Source organism: Dromiciops gliroides, chromosome 3 (assembly GCF_019393635.1).
Source record: "Dromiciops gliroides isolate mDroGli1 chromosome 3, mDroGli1.pri, whole genome shotgun sequence".
Lineage (NCBI taxonomy): Eukaryota > Metazoa > Chordata > Mammalia > Microbiotheria > Microbiotheriidae > Dromiciops > Dromiciops gliroides.
In genome coordinates this window covers 420,345,768-420,364,292 of record NC_057863.1, presented here as the reverse complement: position 1 = coordinate 420,364,292, position 18,525 = coordinate 420,345,768, and the positions used below count along the sequence as shown (strand labels likewise).

Below are 18,525 nucleotides of genomic sequence, written 5' to 3'. Positions count from 1 at the left end.
TTATTTAACTCATAGCCACTACATGGATGCAGCCAGAGCTAGCTTAATTTATTTCTCTGATAAACTCAAAATCATACATGATCCTACAACATTATCTTAACTGGCACTGATGTCTTTCATATTTCTATCTTGTGAGCTGATCTCTCCTTTTACATGTTTTGTCTTCCCTCATTAGAATGTGAGCTCTTTGAGAGCAGAGATTTTCTTATTTTTCTATTTATATTGCCAAAACTTGGCAGTGCTTTGCACATAGTAAATGCTTAATGAATGTTTTTTTTATTTATGTATTTATTCATTCATTCATTCATATTAATCTCCACTTTTACCTGGATATTTGGTTGATCTTCTGAAGTGGAACAGAAGAGTCTGCCAGCAAAGTTCAGGAATTCCTATAGGAGCTGCTCTCCAAAGTAAACAGTGAATTTTTGGTCACTTGTTTCTACTCTTGTTTCTGATTTCTGGACTTTTCTCTAGTTAACCAGTCTGTTATCAGGTCAATAATCATGGAATATTGGTGGCAAAATGTTGTCAATTCTAGGAAAAATAAGATATTTTGAAGTTAGCCTAAATTAAAGTAAATCTAATTGTCAAAAGTTAGCTGCAAATCCTGAACAATGAATCAAATCTCATGCACATTAGCCAATTTATCAACTAGCATTTAAGTGCCTACTATGTGCCTGGCACTATGCTAAGCTTTGGGATTACCAGAAAGGACAGAACTCTAACCAAAAAAATAAATAAAAAGTCAGTCATAAGTGAATATTGTTTCATTGATGAAATAATCATGAAAGATGCATTACCATTTTCTTTGTTGTTGTGCTTATGGGCCTTTCCATCTGACTTGCAGCTAAAACTCCTATATGTGTTGTCTCACCCTATTAGAATGTGGGCCCCTTGAGAGTGGGAGAGTGTATTGTTCTTCTTTGAGCATCTCTTGTACTTAGCACAGTGCTTTGTATTTAGTAAATGATTAATAAATTATTTTTCATACATTCATTTACTTTAAAAAACCATAATATTATCATAATTTTAAAGCTATTGTCAGGCACTAGAGTAGAAAAAGCATTGATTCTAAAGTCAAAAGACCTAGGTTCAATTTTTTTGGTTTTCTAATGGAGATTCTTACTCCAATACATATAGACACCTTTATTAGGCAGGTGACCCCTCGCCCAATTCCCTTGTTTATGTTCTTTGTTTTGAGTCTCCTTTCTGTTTGACTATGGACCAATCGTTTAACCACTCTGGCTCTTGGTTCCCTTATAAAATTAGGAAGATGGACAGAATGGTTTCTTGGTCTTTTCCAGCTCTATGTCTAGGACTCTAATACAGTCCCCAGTTGTTTCCCTAATCTATGAGTACAATGCTATTTATGTCTTCTAATTGTAATTATTGTTCAACAAAATATTCTAGGGTCCCCCAGGACCTCCTGGTCCCCCTGGTGCAATTGGTCATCCTGGTGCCCCTGTAAGTAATACATTCAATGTTTTCTTGTTACTGTAGATTGCATGATTCTGAATTGTAATCACTTCCTATTTTTCTTTTGCCTTGTCCAAGATATTAAGGCTATGTATATAGTATTATGATAAAGCAACATTTAATTCCATTCTACTAGTGATGATTAGTAGCATAGAAAAAGAGTTATTATGGACACTCTATTTTCATAGTATAGGATTTCAAATTCAAATATTTTAAATCTCAGTTTATGGGAACTGGTTTAACCTGCTTTCCTCATCAGCTCTTTCTCTTATTTCATGAAAAAAAGGCAAGCCAATTTCATTATAATTATGTTATATACATTGAAAGAAAATGTAATACTACATGAAGGACCATTAATGCTCTAATGTAAATTTAGCAAATGGAAAAAGATTTATTCTAAGATCATTTTTACTCTCTGCTGTGCATTAGGGTAGTCCTGGATACCAAGGTCCCCCTGGTGAGCCTGGACAAGCTGGTCCCTCGGTAGGTACTATTTATGTATTTATTTAATTAACCAATATAGTTAATGAATAGTTCAGTACATGATATTACCTTTATTCCCTTTTATTTTCTAATTAATATATTCAGATTTTCCCAATACACCATAGTATTTAAACTTATAAATAATTGTCTAATCTGTTTCTGGTAATTGGGTTTATCTCACATCTAATAACTGATTGTAGTTATTTAAATAGTTTTTAGATTTTAAAGGGCCATTTAATCCAAGTGACTCTTAGATTAATTCATCCCAGCCCAAATAATTCTTTAAGGCATACTACAAATAGAGATTATTTGCTAGTAAATGCAAGTCCCTTTTGTGATACTGACCACTCTCCCAATTTCCTCCCTGGTGTTATATTCTGACTTTTTTTTTTTTTGCCTTATTGCAATACAAGCAGAAGGAAGCTTCATTTTTCTAAAAGTAGGAGTATCTTTTTTTTTACTCTCAACAGTCCAGTGAAAATCATCTATGGAAAAAGTAGATGCAATGCATTTTGGTGGCTCACAGAACTTTAATTTTCTCTTGAAAATTATTTCCAGATTCATGTTATCAGCTTCCTTTTTTGTCAGCACCATTAGATATAATGTGACAAGTTCCTTTTTTGGAATAAAATAAATATTAAAATTCTTTCTTGGGGTGGGGAGGAATGTTCCCTCAGGGATTCAATACTGTATTTATCAACACCAAGATTTGCTTGGTTACATCTCCCAAAAAATTATAAACATCATTTATAATACTATGATGTTCATTCTTCTCTCCTAATTTCAGGGACCCCCAGGACCATCTGGTGCTATTGGTCCAGTAGGACCAGCAGGAAAAGATGTAAGTTATTAAAGATTGAATGTGGGAAGACTGAAAGATAATTTTATTAATACAGTAACATTGAGTTTGTATTATATCTACACTATAGAAGGCAGATAAACAAACTCTGAGGTAACTTTTTTAAATTATTAATCATTTAAGGCCTTACCTTGTTAAACCAAAGTTATCTAGTGTCTGTCTAAACAGTACATGCCAAATAATACCATGTTAATTTGTGTATTAAAGCCCTTCCTCACAGTGTTTCTGGGATTTCCTCCTGCTTTGTTGACTACAAAAGCCAATAAACAAAATACTTGGAATATAAGCTTCTTGCAGAAAGATCTTCATAGTAATTGTATAACCAGAACCTAAGTATGGTGCCTAGTACAAAGTAGAGCTTAATAAATCTTTGTTGACTGTTTAGAGACAAAACTAAACTCTTGTCTCAGCCAAACAGGTCAGACATTGACATCTACAATGTTTAGAATTTATAAATTTACTCAATCAATTTGACAGCTCAATTCAAGTAAGAATTTGCCAAGTGCCTGGTAAGTGCCAGACATGGTGATTGGTGCTGGAGATACAAAGACTAGATTGAAAACAGTCCTTACCCTCATGGAACTTACTGTGGGGGAAACAAAGTATACAGAGATAATTCCATACAAAAATATACAAAGTAAAGTAATAATAGCCTTCACCCCCTCCCAAGAGTTATTGTGAGATTCAAATGATATAATGCTCATAAGGCTCTTTGTAAATCTTAAAGTGCCATATAATTGGGACTATTATTATTATTATTTGACTCTTGGGTAGTCAATTCTGACTGTGTTGCACCCAAATCACACTTGCTCTTCATCTACCCTAACTCTGAATCTCTAGAATTTCTCATAACATGATATGAGATGTTCAAAATACTATCAGATTCTGTTCCCTTAATGTAGCCATTGTTGTCAGGCTACAGAGCAGACACAGCCACATACTCTTCATTTCTTCCTTAGGGTGAATCCGGAAGACCCGGAAGACCTGGAGAACGTGGCTTGCCTGGAGCTCCGGTAAGTCCCAGTCATCTGAAAACAAAGTCACAGAATCCATAATTGGAAGGGATGGGTCATTAGCCTCTCTCTCCCTCTCCCTCTCTCTCTCCTCTCCTTTTCCCTCTCCCTCTCCCTCTCTCTCTCTCTCTCTCTCTCTCTCTCTCTCTCTCTCTCTCTCTCTCTCTCTCTCTCTCTCATGCTTTTCTGCATTAGATGGTGGCTGTGATTGAAGGTTACAAATTGCAAAGGACCTCAGCAAACCTCTAGTCTAACCTTATAAACAAAAGGAATCCCAATTATAACATGCCTAGAATGTGGTCATCTAGATTCTTCTTGAAAACCTCCAAGTGAGGAAAACTCACTAGCTTTTGAGGCAGACCCACTTCCAGTTAACTCTCAAAGTTTGGAAGTTTTTCCTGACATTTAGCCTAAACTCATTCCTTGTAGTTTCCTCTCATTGCTTCTGGTTCTGCCCTATGAAGCCATATGGCAAAAAACCTAATCCTTCCTGTGCATGACAGTACTTTTCCCATAGGGTCTTCTTTTCTCCAGGTTAGACATGCCCAGTGCTTTAAACTAATCCTCATATGACTTGAGACCCTTTACCATATTGGCTCCCCTCCTCTGGAAACTTTCCAGCTTATAAAGATTTTATTCTTTTGTTTTAGGGTGTCAAAGGTCCTGCAGGCATGCCTGGATTCCCTGGTATGAAAGGACATCGAGTAAGTTGAGTTTATTTCTAAGTTATCTATAAGTACGTGTCTGTTTGAATGCTTTAACAATGAATTTTGGTAAACTGAGGAAAATGGTACACGAGTAGATTCCACTAGTTAGATGCAAAGAGGAGGTAATTATCACAAGTCTGATGTGATATAAAATGTATTCGAAGGAAAAACTTTGTGGGAACATTTTAACAAAACAACTGCAATAATATATTATAGTATGGAACAGTGTTCTATAGACATACAAGTCTTTTTGGGGGGAAAGATTATTTAAATTAAACAGTCATTGATTGGCATAATTATTTTCCTGATACCATGAATAGAAACATAAAAATTACTAAATAGTATTATTAACATTATAGTCATCATAGCATAGTGAATAGAGAGCTGGCAAAAGCTAGTATGACATGGATTCAAGTCCTGTCTTTGACACAGACTAGCTACATCCCTGGGCAAGTCACTTATCCTTTTCATGAAGAGGATGAGGAAACTCTGAGGACAGTAAATGCAGACAGGTGTTAATATGAATTAGTATAAAGAGTTTCCTCATGGAAGAGATGCTTATGCCAATAAAACCACAGGCCCACTCCCTATTCCTATGTATGACATTATCTACTAAATTATTTAATAATATCATACTAAAATACTTCTAATAAAATTATAACTGTTTATAAAAATTATGATCAACCCAAAGGAAAAATCAGTATTAATTACAATTTAAGCCAGCATATAACACTCACACCTAAAGAGTGAGTGGATTCAATTGAATTTAGACAAGAATGAGTCAACCTAGTATGTTTATGCTACTTTTTTTTTTTAGGGTTTTGATGGACGGAATGGAGAAAAAGGTGAACCTGGTTTACCTGGATTAAAGGTATGTTGTTCCATTAAAAATGTAAATTTTTCATTTTCATTTTTTAAAAATTTGTGAATGTATATTGGCATCATTAGTTGTCAATATTTTAAGCAAATTCTATGCTTCAAAAGTTAAACAATAGTGGACAAAATGTAGCAATATATTAATATTTCTGAGAAAGCCAATGTTTTTATATACATTTGTTCTAAATAAATAGGAATGCTAATTATCCTTACTGTTCACCTTTACTTTTCCTTTCTAATGTGGGTGTATTAATGAATGAAACCAAATGTCAATGGAGATTTTTTAATGGGAAGTCTGCCCTGAGCATAAATCACTTTTTTTGGTTAGATACTAAAATAGTTGACAAAAAGCTGAAAATCCAATGTTCTTTTTTCTTTAAAAATAGGGTGAAAATGGTCTTCCTGGAGAAAATGGATCCCCTGGCCCAATGGTAATTTTCTTTTTCTGCATCACTTAATTATTAATTTATAGTACCTCAAATCTCTATGATCCTAGTTAAAACAATTTTCTTATCTTCAAGTTTATTTCAAGTTAATAATTATGAAAAAGTCTACACTATGCGCTTTATTTTCCTAATAAAACAATTATTATATTTTCCCTAGGGTCCAAGAGGTCTTCCTGGGGAAAGAGGACGAGCTGGACTTCCTGGAAGTGCAGTAAGTACTTAGACATGTGCTGTCTGAAATTCAACAAACAAAAATAATTCGAATCTCAGTCTAGCTATATTTCTTATAAAAATCAATGGGAAATTTTGATCTAATGGAAAATATAATCCTTTTTGATGCTATGGAAAAAGTTTTATAGTGATATTTCATGCAAATTTGATTAGAATAATGTATCAGAGACAACTTCACCATGAATATCTATGCTTAGAATCAAAATTTTCTATAATGTTCTGATTTTATGAATTCTAAAATTGATAGTTTCATTAAAATGTACAGTGATGCTTAGGAAAACCTATTTTGAAGAGCATCATATTTTACCATATACATATAAATTGATGAGATTCAATATAAATTATAGCATACTTATAGTATATACATACACACATGTATGTATATATATACACACACACACACACTTGTGACAAGGTTTATTTGTTTTTCATTTTAATTTTGATGACCATGTTTTGAGACAAATCTTGTCACCTTTTTTTAGGGGTCTCGTGGCAATGATGGATCTCCTGGAGCATCTGGCCCACCAGTAAGTAATTTTTATAATAAATATTTCTTTCTCCCCTTTGTTTTCAGGCTTAGGCATTCTGGGTCAATATTTACCAACTCAGGAAAAGCTGGTGAAATTACTAAATTTTCTACAGTGAAAGTCATTCTCAACCTCAATTCACTAGCTTCTGGTGTTTTATAGGCCAAGGGTTGGTAGAATGGAGAGTACTGGACCCCAGATTGAACAGAGCATAATACTGAAATAAATATTCAAGGTTTTTAAATGTTTATAGATTTTAATAAATAAGGACTTTGGATACTAAACATTTTGTGGTTTTAAAAAATTGCTGGGAGTTAGCAATTGATCTAAGGAATGGGAAATGATTCTAAATCTAGCTACTCATAAACACCTTCCATTTTATTTTCAACAATGTCACTAAAATTTTCTTTGTAAAGAAGTTTTTCATTATAATATAGAATAGTGTATGAGAATGAAGATTAGATCTGGAGGCAATAGACCTGCATCCAAATCCAGAGTCTTTCGCTTCTATGACCTTGGACAAGTGGCTTATTCTCTCTTTGCCTCAGATACTTTTGTGATTCTGTTATCCAGAAAATGGGGAGAATAATGTTTGCTCTGCCTACCTAGAAGGTCAATCTAGTAATTAAGAACAAATGTACAGTTTCTCTGAAAATAATACAATTCTACATATAAGTTATAGTTATTATATTAAATTCAACATTTGTTGATAAACCAACAACACATTTTCAAACAAACATTTCATTGTTTCATTGAATGCTTTCTTAAGTATTCTTTATTTTCTGGAAAATGAAAGGCAAATTTAATATTATTTCCTCTGTCTCATATATCACAACAATTTTTATTCCTTGAAGCAGAATTGTAAACAAAAGTTCAAAAGAATATTTTTAATCATATGTGACAAGTTAAATTAAGTGAGAAGGATTATGTACAACATGTGTACTTTGAACTAATATCTGTGCATTTCTAAGGATATCTAAACTTTTAATAAACCAAACTTTTCCCAAATATTAGGGTCTTGCTGGACCCTAGATTCTTATAATGGAAGGGTCATGTTGAAGCAACAATTCCCATACTCTGTTGTTCTATATCCTTCTTCTAAATTAAAGTACTTTCATAATATTAGAGTAGGAAATGGTTATGACATCATAGCATTCTAAATGCCTCATAATATATATGTTTAATATGTCAGATAATATCATACATTAGATTACTAGATACATTGTCTAGAACATGTTTTACTATTGTTTGGTAATGTAGAACTATATTTTTGAAGTACTTTAAAGTTATTGCTAGTTTGCTTGCATTTCACCTCTCATCAAATCTCATTTTTGCATTTCAGGGCCCTCCTGGTCCGCCTGGAACCGTAGGATTTCCTGGTTCTCCTGGTGCTAAGGTACTTATATATATATATATATATATATATATATATATATATATATATATATATATATATATATTTCTAAGGAAGCAAATAATACATGTCTTGAAGACTAAAGGAAGCCAGGATAGTTCTTTAAAGAAAATTACTTTCTTTAATTGTTAGATATCGAATTGCAAGGAAATTTATCGTATTCAATATTGTTTACGTTTGACAACTAAATAATGGATAGGGGAGCTTCAGAATAAATCTTTTACAAAGTAAAGACAGTATTTTCTGAGACATTTAAAATTGGGGGCGCATTCAGTGACTTCAAAAATTATTTTCTATTTCTTTTCTATTATAGAACTTTGCCCTTATGTTAAAGTTTTACTAAATATCTATTGGTTGATACTATAATCCTAAGAACTTGTTAGGCTTTCCTTGGTTTGTTTGTTTGTTTGTTTCTTAACACAGTACTGCCTTCTTTCTATTTCCTAAACCCATCTGGGCAATGATCTTCTACATGCTTCCCCTGTTCATTCTATGTGTTAAAGATTTAGTGCTTTAATTCCTCTTGTGTATAATAAATGTTTTGGTCTAGATAATCTCTAAGAATGTTTGCAACTCTAACATGCATGATCCTGTCAATCTGTGAATCACTGCTAATACCATTTAATGGGAGAAAAACTTTTATTATGTGCTTAATAAATACTCATTGCCTTAGCATAAAAATATCTTGTAAATTGTTTAGAAATGCAGCCAGACCTGGCTAATGAAACTGGGGTATGCTTTCTTCCTAGGGAGAAGTTGGACCTGCAGGCTCCCCTGGTTCAAATGGCTCCCCTGGACAAAGAGGAGAACCTGGGCCTCAAGGCCATGCTGGTGCTCAAGGTCCTCCAGTAAGTACCATATAGTATAGTTGATGTTAGAATGTATTTTTATAGTGTCACACGAAAGCATACACTGCAAAATTTCAAGGAGTTAAACTGACATTTTTATCAATATCAGAAAACTATATATACATGTGTTCATATCTACCCTATTAAACTATTTTAAGATTAATGGCAAATTTGGGCCTCCTCTTAGACAATTTGAATATCACGTATTTTCCATACTATAATATCTCATAATCATACCATCATAGAGAATGCATGTTAATGCTGCTAAAATTGCATTTTAATTCTTTTAATGATGAGAAACACACAAACTATGGGATTTGGTATCAAACGCAGTTCCTCAGTATCTAGCATTCATAATACTTGAGTATAGACCCAGGTTAAAATGTAATTCAGAAATTTTTAATAAAATAAATAAAAATACAATAGAAGATAGATGATATTAATACGTGGTTTTCTAAATCAATGTGTAGTTTGTTGGGATCTTTGCATAAGATTTAGTAGCCCCACTGGTGAAGGGGAAATGGTGAAATGGAAAGTTAGTGTTTGTCAGGTTAATTTGGAAGTCTGTAAAAGATAACTGGACTACCCAGGATGATTCAGATTAAATCTTTATATGATTTAAAAGAACCCAGTCATTTAGAGACTGTAAAGGCAACATCTTGCAATGGATAGAGGACAACTTTGGCATCAAGACTTGTGTTGAAAACATGACATTAGAAAACCCTGAGAAAATCACCTAATCTCTAAGTGCCCCAGATAGCATTCTGGGACTACAAATGAGTTGTTTATCTTCATTTGGAAGAAGTTTCTACATCAGGATTCACTACCCTGATAATGGCAAAATCTATTTTTCCCCTAATATATCCAGATGACTATTTTTACCTGGTCCACATTAGTGAAAATTTGCTGCAACTACAACAATTGATTATTTGAATTTACCTTGAGGAGTGGGGGTGGAATCCATATATTTCTTTAGAAAAAAAAAAGTATTTTATGTATAAACATTTTTAAATAGTTCATGTAGAAATTTGTTCTTATTAATTTTTTCTGCCTTTGTTCCTTTCTTTTTTGTCAGGGTCCTCCTGGAAACAATGGTATAGCCCTGGTGGTTAAAGGTTGAAACGGTAAGTCTTTACCCAAATATCATCTACTTTTACTTCGGGACAGATCTGTTGATGGTGGGGTCAGTCAGACATTAAACAAAAAGATGTCTTAATTAACTAATGTTCATTTTCTGCGGTCATTATGCAGGGTCCCTAGTGGCATGCTGGACCTCCTGGCTTAATTGGGACCCGAGGTCCTCCAGGAGCTGCAGGTACACCTGGTACTCCTGGACAGAGAGGTCCTGCAGTAAGTTTTCCTAAATCTATTGTTTTTCGTTCAGTCTTTTCATCATGTCTGACTTTTTGTGACCCCATGAACTTGTCTGTGAAATTTTCTTGGCAAAGATATTGGAGGGGTTTGTCATTTCCTTCTTCAGTGTGTCCACATTTTACAAATGAGGAATTGAGGCATATGGGGGTTATGACTTGCCCAAGGTCACACAGCTAGCAAGCGAGTGAGGCCAAATTTTAACTCAGATCTTCCTCACTCTAGGCCTGGTGCTCTATCCAGTGTACCACCTATCTGCCCCAAATCTTCTTTACTTCTCAGCAAGTTCTGGCTTGATCTCATCCTTTAATTTTTTTTTCAAATATTTATATTTATAAATGAATTTTGGGGGGCTTTGCTTGTGTTTTACATATTCTAAAAGACTAAAACTGATCTAACTAAAAGTGATAAAAGCCCATGATTTCATTTATACAGGAAATTCTCTGGATGGGAAAATTCCTTCTGCCAATGTAGGTTGGCTCCTTCTCTATAATAATACTGAATAGTTGATTAAAGTGAAGAGAACTTGAAGTGACTTGCTGAGGGCCACATAGTGAGAATTCTTTTTAGAGATTGGACCTGAACATTCATCTACCTGGTTCTAAGGTCAGCTCTCTCTCCACCACACTGAGCTACTTTAATTTCATTTATACTTTTGGAGAAATGAGAGTTTAAGAATTTTGTAAAAAATCAAAAGTGCTATACTGCATTCTTTTGCTTATGAAAGCTAAACATGGTAAAAAAAAAAAACCTAAACAAATTTGAGACAGACAACATTGATTTTGTAGAAATAATATGTTATAGCAGATCTGGAGAATATGCTTTTAAATATCATTTAGATGACCAAGGGTAAGTCATTAACTTTTCTTTGCCTCAGTTTCCTCACCTGTAAAGTGAGGGTAAAAATGCTTATAGTACCAACCTCAAAGGGTTATGATGAGGCTTAAAAAATGAATGTGTAAAGTACAAGAACACATCAGTTATTATTTAGAAAATGTTACAAATGTATGTGTAGTTTTTCCACTAAAATGTCTGGATATTAATTTCTAAACTATATTCTTTCATATGATTTTTAAAAATCTTCATAATAGTTATAGCTTCCTAAATGACAACATTGTGGTCAAATGCAAGACCACCATGGCTTTGTATTGAGAAGAACTGGGTTCAGATCCCAGCTCTGATACTTTGAACCTGTATGTCCTCACTTACCGTACATGGACCTCAGATTCCCAATCTATAAAATAAGGGGTTTGAGCTTTATGGCCTCTTAGGTCTCTTTCAGCTTGATATTTGTGATTATGTTTATTATTTCATTTCCACTGAGGGAAAATGCTACTAATTAATTTTTAAACCACCGTAAATATATCTAAAGGTAAATGTCTAATTAATGATACTTATTGATACTTTACAATAAATAGAATTTAATTATAGATAGATAGATAAATCAGTTTTCTCTCTGATAAATCTGAAGAGTAGAATTCAAGTCTATGTAAGAACACATCATTCTATCCCATTTATGAGGGACAGATTGTTGTTATTAATGATGAGGATATGATGATTATGTTGGTGGTGGTGATGATTTTGTCTTTCATATATGAAATATTCAGGAAGATGATGCTTTATTAGGAAATCATCTGTTGTGTGTTGTTTTTTTTCCAGTAGTAGTGATGATTTTGTTGCTTTGTCCTTAATCTATATGTAGATTTCCTGGCCTGGGAGGAAGAAATCACAAAACAAAGAATTGTTAAAACAAATCTTCAGATCAACTTACTACTTTTATTCATTCTCTAGATCTTTAATTCATTTTTTTGTTTCTTTTTCTTCCTATAGGGTGAACCTGGTAAAAATGGTGGCAAGGGAGAGCCAGGTCCAAGAGGTGAACGTGTAAGTATTTCCCTCAACAAATATGGATGCTTCTTTTAAAGAGGCCACATGTTTTAAGAACTGACTAGTGCTCAGAGATCCAGCCATTTTCTCTTATTCTTGGACCTTCTTTTAGGGTGAAGCTGGCATTCCAGGTCAACCAGGAGCTAAAGGTGAAGATGGCAAAAATGGTAACCCAGGAGAACCAGGTGCAAATGGAATCCCAGGATCTCCAGGAGAGAGGGTAGGTTGCAGCATACAATAATTTCAAAAAACTGATTACATTTCTTGATTTTGAAATTGTTTGCCTCTTTAGCTCATCAGTGAACTATTGATTTTCCTATGCTATGACCCGACCTTAGACACAGCTCTTGAAGTACAACACAAAAGTTAAAATACAGGATAATAAAGAGGTTATATATTATAAGCATATGGTGTGGCTGTATATGAAATGCTATCAATTATATATATAATATATATCCCAAATATATGTATGAGTATATAATATATATTCACTCTCAATGAGGAACCTTACAGAGGCTATTGACATGACTCCTTGTTTTCTACTTAATTAGTAAAAATGATTCCTCTGTCCATGTAAGGAAGGCATCAATTAAAGTAGGTGAAGATAGATTTTTGATATAAATGGAAACAAGAGATTTTTTCATCTGAGAGTGTACTGTAAAATGGTCAATCAAAATTGTGAGTTCCTGATGAAAGGAGACCAGTTTGCTTAAGTTTTCAAACTTAGGAACAAAAATGATATCTTAGTAATTTCAGTATGGAAATTTAATAATGTAGCCTACAGCAAAGTGAAAACATTATTCCAGTTTTTATAAATCACCCTTAATTTCTGAATGATGCTTTAAGAACAATTTGCTCTGATAGAGAATAATATATGCCATCAATTCCTATGCCAGTTGTGGTGTAATCTGAGTAGAGAATCCCCAGGGCTATTGCCTTTCTATAATGTCATTTAGTCACATGTACAGAAGACAAACGCCAAACATTTATTTAAGTCAGATTTTGACTGTATTTTGACTTCCAATATTTTTGGTCATTTTCCCTTTCATATGAAATATTTCACCTTACTACTTTCTCAGGGAGCCCCTGGATTCCGAGGTGCTACAGGAAGCCCTGGAACTCCAGGTGAAAAGGTAGGTGGTGTGTGTGTGTGTGTGTGTGTGTGTGAGTGTGTGTGTGTGTGTGTGTGTGTGTGTGTATGAGGGACTCCTTTGGCAGTCTATGAAATTCCTCAGAACAATGTTCTTATAAACATAAATACATAGTACTAGAAAGGAAATCAATTATATTGAAATAAAATTGTCAAAATGTTCTTTTAAAAAAAATTTCTTGGACCCCACTTAAGAAACCCTGACATATAGCATGCCCAGAAAATCAGGAAAGTCTCTACTAGCAAGTTTCAGGGAAATCACCTCTGCATATTGATCTATTGCTAGGGAATCACATCAAGGTGAAAAGGTGAGGCTGACAAAATAGGCAAAGCCAAAAAGAAAACAAAAGAAATCTTCTCAGATCTTGCATAATTCCATTCCACTGATTTAATAGTGATAACAAACAAATGCAAAATTATTGCTAATGATATTTCCAATTTAATTCAATAACGTATTCCTGGACCACATTTTCCTAATTGCTAAGAAAGTCAGTTATGATAGAATCAAAACCCTTCTACTGAAGGCTGATGGGTACTACCATTCTCTAGTGACTTATTTCCCCAACCTCAAAATCCTCTTTAATTCTTGACTTTATCCTCTACCTCCCAATCCAATAAACTGTCATTTCATCAATTCCATCTCCTCAGCATCTCTGAAATCCTTTCAGCACTCATTTAGTACCTGTTATTCACATCTACCTATACCAGTCACTGGAGATTTTTTAAAAGTGTAAAATATATCATTGACCTCAGAAAGAGATTGAATAATCTATTAGACTGTAATCATTCTTAGAAAAACAATGATCCCATTACAATAACCTCCCATAGAGTGTTCAAATCCAACTGGACTGCTGCATTAAATATTGCTTTTAATGAGTGGGTCATTGACTAAGCTTGAGAATCTTCTTATTAAATAGAGATTTAGGTGCTCAGGTGTTTGCAGTAATGAAGCAGTACTTTATGTCCTTTAAAAAGGGTTTACTACTGTAGTAAATGTGTATCATTTCTGTAGAATAGTATTGCCAATTTTTCAATGTAAGTTAATAAATACATATTCGCAACAAATTTCTGTATAGCAACTTCATGAACTTACCTGTGGCTTATAGGCAAAATGAGGTTCACCTCCATTATATTTCAAATATTGATGATTTGAGAGTCAATATTGGTTACTTATTTTATTTATTCATCTTAACCTTATGTTATTTAACCAATAAGGGCCCTGCTGGTGAACGAGGTGGTCCAGGTCCTGCAGGCCCCAGAGGAGCTGCTGGTGAACCTGGACGTGATGGGACTCCCGGAAATCCAGGACAAAGGGTAGGGTGAAAAGTTTTTCTTGAATATGGTGTAATGAAGAATCCTGTAGAAACCCAAAATGTTCAACCAAACTAGTCCTTTCTTAAGGTTCAAGATGCTTGGAAATTTTGAAGCTCTTTTTTAAATGAAAATTTGCCAAACATTGTTTCCAGATTGACACAAGCTCTGAATTCTGGAGGTGCAATCAGCTGCTGTGAAGATTGCAATACACTTAAAAGTTAACTGAAGTATGTTTCTACGCTCACTTCAACCACACTTGTATAATGTAAATAGAGAAAGCATCATTCATTCCTGTTACATGGTGCAAGGCAAGAATCTATAGCTAGTATTTCTGTTTATAAATCAGACATGAAACTAGCTATATTACCTTAGGAAGGGCATTCAAATACTGCCTCAGATTTCTCATATTGGACTAATTAATCAGGTTTGTTAAAAGGGTGACATAAGAGGATAGGACTTTTCATTGTATTTTTTATTTTCAATTAACAAGCATTTTTCCTCTTACCCCTTTGATTTAAAAGAAAAAGAAAGACAAATTATTTTAACAACTATACTTAATCAAGAAAAACAGATTTTCACATTGCCTATCTCCAAAAATGTATATCTTAGTCTATCTCTTGAATCCATCACTTCTGTCTCAGGAGAAGGGTAGCATAGTTCCCCATTGAATCTCTTGAATCATGGTTGGCCATTGTATTTCTCAGAGATCTCAAGTCATTCAAATTATTTGACTTTACAGTATTATTATTGCACAAATTATTCTATTGGTTCTGTCATTTCCTTGATCTATGCATCAGTTCATATAAGTGTTTCCAGGTTTTCCTGAGCACGTCCCTTTTGGAAATGATAAATTTTTAAAAAGTGGTTTAGAAAGTTCAAAGCACCACAACCAAATATTGTGATTATTGGTGTGTAGTGGCACCCTTTCTTTGAGATGCAGTGGGTCAGTGAAGCTTTTTTTAGAAAATTTGCTATTGCAATTTTGGTGAACTTTCAAGATTATTTCTTTAAGTAACTGTGACATATTTGATAGCCAACAAAGGGCATTTATTTCTCCAGGAGTTTTTCTATTTTGACATATTTGACATATTGCTCCCTACCTAACATATTTCCATTTTTCCTATATAGCAATCTTAGTTTTCTAATACTGAAAAAAAGAAAAGAAAAGAAACACCAAACACTTATAGTGAGCCTAATCTCCAGGCTCACATTTGAATAAAAAGTAATTAAGTAATTTTCCCTGGAGATCTTTAAAAGCAGGATCACTCTTTATCCCTCTTGGAGAATTTAAATGAAATCCTATCTAGACTTTGCCAAGATAACATTTAAAGTTTCTTCTAATAAGTCTTTCTAAGAATCTGTGATCAACATAATTACATGTAGCTCTGACTGTCATCAATATGTACAGTATAAACATGAACATATATGTAAGAATATTGAGTTAACTATAAATTCATGTCATCTTTAACATGATTCTGCATGCTTGAATACTGTACTTGAAAAATTGGTGATTAACAATCATGTAATAGACTGATCTCATCAAATTCAGGGTTTACCAGGAAGTCCAGGAGGCCCAGGCGCTGATGGCAAACCAGGCCCACCAGTAAGTATATTTCACAAGTCTTATTCTATATCCTTAATGCTTGAAATATGTTATGTTTACATGTGAATGCATATGCATTAGAGAACAGACAAAGTATGCATTTATTCATTTGTGCTAACTCATAATTAGTTTAGAATAGTAACCATTGATATGAAAATAATCTTTGACCCAAGGAATAGAAACCTAGAAATATTGCTTAATTTTTACCACACCCCTTGTTTTTACTTTGTTCTCTAGAAGTTCACCTTTTTCTTTCTCTCAATAGGGCAATCAAGGAGAATCTGGTCGAGCTGGTCCCCCAGGCCCATCTGGTCCCCGAGGTCAACCTGGAGTCATGGGTTTCCCTGGTCCTAAAGGCAATGATGTGAGTTAATTATATGACCGGCATTTTTTTCATGGGATTGAAGACAGTTAAGTAGTAAAAACTGACCTCTTCTTCTTCATTAGGGTCCACCTGGAAAGAACGGAGAACGTGGTAGCCCAGGAGGTCCTGGTCCTCAAGTATGTTGCACTTATTATATTTAATTATATTTATGTAATCATATACTTTTTTGCCTTCTGACCATCTCTAGTAGTTAGACCTGACACTCTAATCATCTTTTCTTTATTTCATAGGGTATTGCTGGAAAGAATGGTGAAGCTGGACCTCCAGGTCCTCCAGGATCTGCTGTAAGTTTACTTATATATCTAAAAAGGGAAAGGAGAATCTGATAGATGGAACTCGATAGCCTTCATCATTATTATCTTGTGATGAGAAACTATGGGGATCATATAAACTCCAACACTTTACAACAATAGCCAAGCAAAACAATTTTGGAACTTGTAAACTGAATAAACCATTAAAAAGAATGCCAGTATCATTAATGAAGTTGAATACATAATTGATACATGTTCTCCCATTCCAAAAAATGCATGTATCTCTTTATCTCTATTATATACACATTATATGTGTGTGTGTATACATCCACACACAGATGGAGAGACAAGTACAGAGACACAGAAATAGAGATTTGGGGTCTATGCTTTAATTAGGGGGAGAAACTTTTATCTAAAAACTCCTATTGATGCTTATTGTCTGATATTTGTAAGGTTAGTGAATTGCTAAGGCCACTAGGGAGTGATTGGCTCCTTATCATGTAACTAGTATGCATTGGAGGCAGGCCTTGAACCCAGGCCGCCATAACTCTAAGGCAAGGCCTCTATCCACTATACCATGCTGCCTCTCCAAAAATAAAATGAACATGTTTAATAGGACATACTTTAGTCTCTGCTTTAGTGGTCACTGACTAATTGATGTTGCCATTTAATTGAATATAAATGAGGACAGTATGACTAATTTCACATATTAAATGTTAGAGAATTCTTCCTTCTTATAAAGTTAAAAAGGGGTCTTTATGACAATCATTACTTTCGGACTCAAGCATAACTATATTTGCATAGAAGATATTAGATAATTTTCTCTTAGTTGTTAATGACTGTACTTCAGGCTTTTCACTCCTCACATTAGGTTACCTGTGGATACCCAGAAATAAAAATTGGTATATGAGAAAGTTACATTAAAGTCATTTTTATTAATACTTCCCTTTTTGCCCAAACTCTGTTCAAGTCCTGCTTTGAGGCAAAAGGAGGAAGGGAAGGGACAAGCAAAGTTAGAAATATGGAAATCTCAGGGCAGCTAGGTGGCACAGTGGATAGAACACCAGCCCTAGATTCAGGAGGACCTGAGTTCAAGTCCAGCCTCAGACACTTAACACTGGGCAAGTCACTTAACCCCAATTGCCTCACCAAAAAAAGAAAGAAAGAAAAAAAGAAAGAAAGAAAGAAAGAAAGAAAGAAAGAAAGAAAGAAAGAAAGAAAGAAAGAAAGAAAGAAAGAAAGAAAGAAAGAAAGAAAGAAAAAGAAATATGGAAATCTTATATTTCATCTTTATATCACCCAGCACTTAAAGTGCCCAGGGTCTGAAGCAAGTAAGCTCTCACATACTTACTGACTGATCATGGTATATAGCTGTATCACAATTGCTGACATTTATATTGTGTTTTAAAACCTTTTTTTTTTTGTAAAATCAGCCAGTGAATGAAATCAAATTATTATAGTCCAGAATAGCAATGACAAACATTCATTAAATGCGAGACAGTATTCTAAATGCTGGGGATACAAAGAAGGGCAAAAACATCATCTCTGCTTTCTGAGAGGTTACATTCTGATGAGTGTGATAGTTAGAATCCTCGTACTAGGTGGCTAAGATAGCATGAAATTACACACTCGCTCTTGATCATGTTAAATGAATCCATTACGGCATGATATAGATGATTTATCA

General features: G+C 34.1%; 1 protein-coding gene across 1 annotated transcript in view; it reads left to right on the top strand.

Annotated features, from left to right (window-relative positions):
* COL3A1 (collagen type III alpha 1 chain) overlaps positions 1–18,525 on the top strand; it is a 70,105-nt gene that overhangs the window by 29,578 nt on the left and 22,002 nt on the right. Inside the window, exons 6-26 of the mRNA XM_043993602.1 lie at positions 1,411–1,464; positions 1,906–1,959; positions 2,747–2,800; positions 3,778–3,831; positions 4,482–4,535; positions 5,356–5,409; positions 5,801–5,845; positions 6,018–6,071; positions 6,574–6,618; positions 7,961–8,014; positions 8,782–8,880; positions 9,956–9,997; positions 10,141–10,230; positions 12,082–12,135; positions 12,251–12,358; positions 13,218–13,271; positions 14,504–14,602; positions 16,152–16,205; positions 16,471–16,569; positions 16,653–16,706; positions 16,821–16,874. Of these exons, the coding sequence (XP_043849537.1) occupies positions 1,411–1,464; positions 1,906–1,959; positions 2,747–2,800; positions 3,778–3,831; positions 4,482–4,535; positions 5,356–5,409; positions 5,801–5,845; positions 6,018–6,071; positions 6,574–6,618; positions 7,961–8,014; positions 8,782–8,880; positions 9,956–9,997; positions 10,141–10,230; positions 12,082–12,135; positions 12,251–12,358; positions 13,218–13,271; positions 14,504–14,602; positions 16,152–16,205; positions 16,471–16,569; positions 16,653–16,706; positions 16,821–16,874 (1,329 nt within the window). The remainder of the gene's footprint in view (positions 1–1,410; positions 1,465–1,905; positions 1,960–2,746; positions 2,801–3,777; positions 3,832–4,481; positions 4,536–5,355; positions 5,410–5,800; positions 5,846–6,017; positions 6,072–6,573; positions 6,619–7,960; positions 8,015–8,781; positions 8,881–9,955; positions 9,998–10,140; positions 10,231–12,081; positions 12,136–12,250; positions 12,359–13,217; positions 13,272–14,503; positions 14,603–16,151; positions 16,206–16,470; positions 16,570–16,652; positions 16,707–16,820; positions 16,875–18,525) is intronic.